General features: G+C 48.2%; 1 protein-coding gene and 1 long non-coding RNA gene across 2 annotated transcripts; one reads left to right on the top strand and one right to left on the bottom strand.

Annotated features, from left to right (window-relative positions):
• Nucleotides 1–6: 6 nt before the first annotated feature.
• LOC125481162 lies at nt 7–2,068 on the top strand. Its single transcript, XR_007261237.1, has 2 exons — nt 7–188; nt 1,086–2,068. It is a non-coding gene; the product is annotated as an uncharacterized LOC125481162 (long non-coding RNA).
• Nucleotides 2,069–2,238: 170 nt separating this feature from the next.
• Nucleotides 2,239–4,306, bottom strand: LOC109924013 (perforin-1). Its single transcript, XM_020524027.2, is given in 3 exon segments — nt 2,239–3,153; nt 3,156–3,309; nt 3,311–4,306. Coding segments are annotated over 3 exon segments (1,785 nt in total). The 5' UTR covers nt 4,205–4,306; the 3' UTR covers nt 2,239–2,416.
• Nucleotides 4,307–8,140: the final 3,834 nt, after the last annotated feature.

Raw genomic sequence — 8,140 nt, 5'->3', positions numbered from 1 at the left:
GGGGGGGCAGTGACTGCCCCTTCCCGGCGAGCCGCCTTCTCCGATGGAGCTTAGTGATGCTGTCTGCTTTGGTTGTATTGTAGGTGAGACAGACTGAGGAGCACAGAATCGTAGACAGTCCCAGCTCAGACACCACATTCTCTAGCCTGAGGTCAGAGCAGTGAAAGGTGACTAGAGCCAGCACAGAGGTTAGAGCACAGTCTGTTACTGTCCTGCATATGCACTCCACTAGAGAGCCCGTACAGAGACTCCCACCCCCTCGGACCCATTCGTAACAGAGACCTCAGTCACCCACTCAGTCTGTCACCGATCGCCCTCAGTCCTTGTCTGTCCCTCCCTCTGGGTCTCTTGCTGATCGCCCTCAGACCGTGTCTCCCACCCCGCCCCCCCTACCCTCTGGGTCTCTGAATGATCGCTCTCAATCCTTGTCCCCCACCTCGGGTCTCACACCAATCACCCTCAATCCATGATCCCCTCCCTGCTTCCTGACACTCCTGGCGACATCTCTCCTCATCCACTTGGTGAAAACTCCCTTTCTCAACCTCAGAAGCATCAAATCAGTCTGCCCCCAACGAACCTTCACTGTGAGCTCTGAGCTCAAATCAGTCCGTTCCCAAAGAACCTTCTCTGTGATCTGTGAGCTCAAATCAGTCTGTTCCCAACGAACCTTCATTGTGATCTCTGAGCTCAAATCAGTCTGTTCCCAACGAACCTTCATTGTGATCTGTGAGCTCAAATCACTCTGCCCCCAACGAACTTTCTCTGTGGTCCGTGAGCCCTGATCCTGACCTCTCTGTAATCTCTCCTGGGAAGCGGAGACCGTCAATTCTGTCACCACCCCCCTGTGGGAAGCCAGTCCAATCAAATGTAGAGAGAGTTGTCTCAGGAGAGGGGTCTGTTCTGCCCATCGCGCGCATGCGCGTGTGTGTGCACGTGGCGCGGAAGTGCATTTGTGTGTTTAATGCTTTCTCTCCCTCCCTTGCTCCCTCTCTCCCGTCTACCTCTCTCTCCCTCCCTTGCTCCCTCTCTCCCATCGCCCCCCCCGCCACCACCCGCCTTCCCCCGTACCTGTGTCTCTTTCTCAGAGTTAGCGGAGATGGATGAACCAATTGTTGTGCCACAGGCTGGGAGGTCAGTGAAGTTACCGGTGGCCAGCGTGCTGATCTGACAGAGGGCTCGGTCTCTGGCTGTCGCGTCGCACGGGGATGGGAGATGGGGGAGGGATGTCTGATTCCTTCACCTCCCCTTTCCTCCGCCTGTTCCCTGCTGCCATTGGCCCAGCTCCAACAGCAATACACCGTCCCCGGGATATCAGGGGTGGGGCTGTAAGGGCGGGGGGGGCAGACACCACTGGGGTTGAGGGGGGGGATTGTGGAGAGTACGCACACTCTGTGACGTCTTCCAGAAGTTGCAGGAATTGGAGGGTGAGGGGGTTGGGGGGTGGGGTTGACTGGCAATGAATTATTCCAGGGGAAGTCACCATCAGGTGGTAAAGCTGCTGGGAACAGAGGCCAGTGGGAGGGGGAGGGCAATGAAGCACCTACAAGCAGATTCCCCTCTGTCTGTGCAAGGGAGGGATGGGGGGCTCGTGGCATTACCCGATAGTGGGACACTATTCACATACAGTGCACATTTCCCACGCAATACCTAACACTAACCATTGCCGTGAATACACAGGTTACGACGAGAGACTTCCATTGAACCGGGGGAGTGGGATGGCCCTGACGGGGCAGGTGCGATTCAGGCTGGCACAGAGGTGGGGTTTCCCTCTTCACCCTGCCAGGGCACACAATCCTCACCCTGCCAGTGAGCACCAGCATGCCCTCACCATGCTGCTAGCTGCTCTACCAAAGCAGGCATCATGATGGGCCAAGCTGGCATCAGGATTGGTGGGGTGGGCATGGGCATGGTGGCCCAGAGGCTGGCTCACTGCTGTGTTTCAGGCGAGTGACAGCACCATCTCTGTGTTTGAAAGGTGTTTTTAATTTCCCACAATCTGGGCTGATTTGATTTAATGAATCTACATGTCACTCTGTTTATACTCCGGGAAATAAAGTTCAGAAATTGGTCTTGTTGTTAGCATTCTGTAAGAAAAATACTGGCATTTGCAATTTCACACACCCCTGCCACACACACACAGCCCACTCCTGTTCCACACAATCCCAACGCACAGCCTCATTCCACTCAACAAACTCACCGAACAAGTGCACCCAGGCAGACTGATCACGTGAAACCGGCTAAATGCGAAAGAGCTGAATTTATTGAAAATTGTAAGATTATAAAAATGCATACAGAAACAAGCATGCTCTTTATAGTTGTCACTTCACATCACAGTGTGCTACACTGCTTGTGTGTCTGGAAAAAGCTTCAAAGCATTTCATTTTAATGGCACAAAGCCTCCCACATTAAATGAGAGTCACAATACTGCTATGGTGTAGCAATGACAGTGTCTGATCAAGATGCTGACACAGGCAAGGGTTAGGGGAAGTAGATCATGGGCATTGGTGATTTGGAGTGAGTGGATAGGACTGTGTTGAGGTGGAGGGTGTGGTTGGCAGTGCCCAGGTAAGAGGTGAAGGCCATTCTGCCATGGGGGGGGTGGGTGCACATAGTCCTGGCAGCTGGCACTGCCCAGGTGGGGGCCACAGGTGAAGGTGTAATTGTAGGTCACCTTGCCATACCGGAGGTAGCAAACCTTCTCATGGGTGCCGGAGGTCAGTCTGACTTCGCACTCGCCCAAGAGGTCATCACCTGTGATCCAATCCAGATCCCAGGCCTCAATGATCAGCTTCAGTCTGCTCTTGGCCTTGACCTCGCCCAGGTCCAACTTGGTGTTCCACCTGGGGTTGTTGTTGTTCCAGATCACATTGGTCCTGGCTTGCTCCTGGCCGTACTTGACCACCACGTAGCCGTCAGTGGCTGTGAAAAAGTTCCCCCAGAGGTCACTGCCCTGTTTGACCATGACCACCAGCTGGCCTATCCCTTTCTCCTTAGCACAGCAGTACTTGTCCACATGTGAGGTCTCATGGCACACGCAGGTGCAGGGTTGGCGCGGGTTGTGGTAGGACCCATGGGGACATGGGGTGTCTGCCTTGCATTGCTGGGAGAGGGTGTTGCCCATGATGTAGTCGCTGATGTAGTGCTGCAGGTTCTGGGATCACTGTTGGGAACCAGGTGGTGGAGAGGTGCCAGGGCGTAACACACCGTGCCTGGGAGTGTGGGCAGGCTGCCCACCCACCAGGTGAAGGCTGAGCTGTCCTTGGAGAAGAACAGGTCCCGGCCTTTCTGGGCCCGGCCTCTTGTCAACTCTTGTTTCCTGGTCGCTGAAGGCCTGGTAGAAGCTGTTGTGCTTTGTGGCGTGCGCCCAGTTCTGGTACCTTGGCGAGGCCTTTGTCTTCAGGCCCACTGTGACGCTGGCCTCTATTGACAGGCAGTCCTTCACATCCTCAATGGTGTAGCCTTCAGATGCTGCCTGGCATGTGCAAATAGCCGTCACGTCCTTGAATTTCCTGCCCAGCTCCACTGAGGTGAAGTAGTGGGTGCCGTAGGTGGCCACTAGCTGCTGGTAACGGTGCTTGCTGGCATCATTCATGACGGTAGGGAGGCTGGAGAGGGAGCGGGCACACTCAGGTGCCAGGAGGGACTTGTCCTTCACCCGATACTGGTAGTAGCGGCACTGGAACTGGTTCCTAGTGAAACTGTAGTGGTCGCTCTTGGAGCGGGAGGTGCCAAAACTCACTAGCTTAGACTTGGAGCCGGCCAGCACCAGTTTGGTTCAGTTGCCTGACTTGGTTTGGAGGTGCAGGTCTGCCTGCCAGTCATTGGTGATGGCAGAGGTGGCTGACTTTGGCAGCTTGTCAACTGAACAGTAGAGCCAGCCAGTGAGTGAGTGCTGGCAGGAGCTCATGGTGCGCCAGTCCACCAGCGAGGTGGGCAGCTGCTGGCACACATTGCCAAGCAGCTCGTCACAGAGGGTGCAGTTCCCATTGGCGAAGTGTCAGGTGTTCATGTCAATCACAAACACCCCCTTGGGCTGCAGGGTCACCATGTTGTAGCCCTCCCCTGCCAGCCGTGCCCCTGGCACAAAGCTGACGTTGCTACAGTCTCTGGCACTACCAGTGATGCAGGCACCCAGGGCGTCCAGGAAAAGGAGGCAGAGGGGGAGGAGGAAATACCCTGGTTTCAAATGTCCAGCTGGCATCATGGCATCGGTGGCAGCTACGACATCAGATCTGCAAGAGGAAAATGAAGCAGTTAACTTGAAAGATGAGAGACATGTTCACCACCAGGGATCTCAATGAAAGTGCAAATCCTTGGCTAAGAACCAAAAGCCAATAATCTCTTCTGCTCAGCAGGAGTTGTTGGCACAGCAACAAGGACAATGTGAGATGATGTTGACAAACTTATGAGCTGGTAAAAGCAGAATGCTGACTTAAGTGGGTGTTGGAGGTCTGTTTACTTGATTTGCAAGATTTGAGACCTGGTAAAAACAGTATGCAATCTAAAGTAGGTTTTAACATGCTTAATTTGTCACATTTATGAGCTTCAAAGAGCAGTGTACTGTCTTAATTGGGTGTTGAGTACCTGTTTGCTTGGTTGACAGATTCATGAGTTGTTAAGAACAGCATATGATCTTAAGCAGGTGTGGAACATTTGTCTGCTTCATCTCATAGATTTATGAGCTGTCCACAGCAGTATGCTATTTTGTGTCAGCGTTCAAGGTTCATTTTCTTAATTTGACAGCTATATATGATGTTAAGAACAGCATGCTTTCTTATGTGGCTGGTGAAGGTCTGTTTTCTTAGTTTGACAGATTTATGAGCTGCTGATTATTCCCCAAAGCACGAGATTTGTGCTTTCTGCTTGCTGTCAATACAGGGCAGATGGAGCTGAAGCTGTTTACTATGCTTGCACAGGCAAAGGGAGCATGTGGTAACATATAAAGTGAGATTGTGGGCAATGGGAGAGGGATGAATTGTGAGTGTGGTGAATGGGGAGTGAGGCAATATGGGTAGGATGCTAGAGAAACCATGAATAGGGTGATTGGTGAGGGTTTTAAGGTGGAGTATGAGGGACGTGCTATGAGTGGTAGATGGAACAAGTTGAATTGATGGGTGCATGTAGCAAGTCAGGGTGACCCATAGGGGTAGCATAAGAGGGGTTTGGAAGTTGTTGCTGACAGAGGCATGCAGAGATGGATGTGGTGGACTGTAGAGGATAATAGAAGACTGAGCTCAGTTATGGAGGTGTTTCCGGGTGGTACGAAGGGTAAGGCTTGAGTAGGGATTGAAGGTGGTTAAGGGAGGGAACGTGAATTTGGAGGGGATTGCCTGGAGGGTAATGGGGGAAAGCGACCACTTATTGAGAGGAGAAAGGAATTATGAGGGGAACCAGGGATTAGATACTGAATGACAGATATCTGGAATGATTTACAGATTGGAATATATCGAGGGGTTTGGGATGGTTAACATATAGAATAACACACTGCCGGATATCTGCTAACCACCCCAAATCCCTTGATTAGATTCCAATCTCTCACTCAATCCTGTGTATCTGTCATTGTACGTGTAAACTAGCTTGATTCCCTTAATTAGGTTCTAGTCTGTAATTCACTCCCAGGTATGTTGTTGTATAAACCTTCCAAACATCACGATTAGATACCAGTCTTCCACTCACATCCAGGAATGTATTATTCTATATACGAACCACCTCAAACCCCTTGATTAGATTCCACTCCTATAACTCACTCCTGGCTATCTCTTATTCTATATATCAATCAGCTAGACTACTCAACTGGATTCCAGTCTGTAACTCACACTCAGGTGCCTGTTGTTCCACATATAAGTTGCCCTGAACCCCTTGATTAGATGCCAGAATGTAATCTACTCCCGGGAATCTGTATTCTAGCTATAAAGCAACTCTCTCAGAGCCTCTCAGTTAGGTTCCCGTCCGTAATTCACTCAGTTATCTGATCTATATATAAGTCACCCCGAATCCCTCAATTAGATTCTAGGATATAACTCACTCCCGGAGTGTCTATGACTGTATACACAGTGCAAACTATTTGAACACCCTTCATTTAATTCCATTTGTAAATCACCCCAAGTGTATGTTATTCTATATATCAACCAGCCAAATCTCTTGAGTGTATTCCAGTCTGTAACTCACTCCTCAGCATCTGTTATTCTGTAAATAAACCACCCAAATGCCTTCATTAGTTCCCAATCTGTAATTCAGACTGTTATTATATATATGTATTAACTGCCCCAACCCTTTGATTAGATTCCAATCCGGAACTTACTATCGGGTATCGCTTATTCTGTGTATAAATCATTTTCAATGCCTCGATTTGATTCCACGCTGTCACTCGATTTCTTGTATTTTTTTCCATTTAAAACCTCCTCAACCTCTCAATTAGATTCCAGTCTCTAATTCACACCCACACATCTGTTATTCCATTTATAAACCACCCTGAACCTCTAGATTAGATCCCAGTCTGTACATCACTCCTGAGTATCTGTTATTCTGTATATAAACCACCCTAACTACCCGATTATATTCCAGTGTATATCTCAATCCTGTGTATCTGTAATTCATACATATATCACCCAGATCACCCAAATTAGTTTTCAGTGCGTAACACACTCCTGATTGCCTGTTCGTCTCTAATAAAACCATCATGAATTCCCGATTAGATTCCAGTGTGAAACGCACCCAGGATGTTTTTTTTTGTATAAACCACCCTGAGCCCCACCAATAGATTTATATTTGTAACACACTCACAGCAATTAATACAAAACACTAGACGTCTTTAATAAAAACCGAAAGAACTGCGGATGCTGTAAATCAGAAACAAAAACAAAGTTGTTATTCTGTTATTTTATCGGCAAATCCTCTGAACCACTCGATTAGATGCCAGCCTGCAACTCATACCCAGGCATGTGTTCAAAAACAAAGTTGCTGGAAAAGCTCGGCAGATCTGGCAGCATCTGTGAAGGAAAAACAAAGTTAACGTTTCGGGTCCGGTGACCCTTGCTCAGAACTGATGGTGGCTGGGAAAACGTCAGGTATCTGTTAACTTGAAATATAAAAATGCCAGAACCCTTCGATTAGATTCCAGGCTATAACTCGCTCCTGGATAGCTATTATTCCATATAAAATCAACCCGAACCCTTTGATTAGATTCCAGTCTCTGACTCAATCAATGGTATCTGTTATTCTATACATAACCCTCCTAAACCTCATGATTAGTTTTCAGTCTGCAACCAACATCTGGGAATGTTGTTCTATACAGAAAACAACCGAATCTCTTGATCAGATTACAATCTGTAACACATTCCCAGATATCTGTTTTTAGACATATAAACAACTCTGAGCCCTTCGATCAGATTCCAGTCTGTTACTCTTTACAATATATCTGTTTTTCTATATATATATATATCCTGAATACGTTCGTCAGTTCCTAATCTGTACCTCAATCCCAGTTACCTCTATTCTATATATTTACCGCCCAACCCCTTTGATCAGATTCCAGACTGTAACTCACTTCTGGGTATCTACTCATAGACATAAACTATGAAACTATCCCATACCCTTTGATTAGATTCCGGTCTGTAACTCACTACCAGGTATCTCTTATTCTACATAAAACTATCAAACTAAACAATATCCCTCAATTAAATTCCAGTCTGAAATTCACTCCCGGCTATCTCTTATTCTATATATAAACTACCTTGAATGTCTTAATTACATTCCAGTCTGAAACCCGATCAATGGTATCTGATATTCAATACAGGTAGTTCACCGATAACGCGGTAGCTGCGTCCTTGCATGACCTCGCGCTATAGAAAATCGCGTTACAGGGAACATCACTACACCTGCACAGCACAAAGTTCGTGTTATCCAAACAGCGGCCACTATTCATCAATCGCGTTACAGCCAAGTTGCGTTAAAGAAACACGCATTATAGCAGAAATACCTGTACAGAAAACTCCTAAACGTCATGATTAGATTCCAGTATGTAACTCATGCCCGGCCATCTGTTATTTTGTATATAAACCACCCTCAACCCCTCGATTAGATTCCAGTCTGTCACTCCCTCCCGGGTATCTGTTATTCTGTATATAAACCACCCCGAACC

This window comes from Rhincodon typus, unplaced genomic scaffold (assembly GCF_021869965.1).
Source record: "Rhincodon typus isolate 14 unplaced genomic scaffold, sRhiTyp1.1 hic_rhity00001073, whole genome shotgun sequence".
Taxonomy (NCBI): Eukaryota; Metazoa; Chordata; class Chondrichthyes; order Orectolobiformes; family Rhincodontidae; genus Rhincodon; species Rhincodon typus.
The sequence above is the reverse complement of the archived record's forward strand: the minus strand, read 5'-3'. Positions and strand labels throughout refer to the sequence as shown.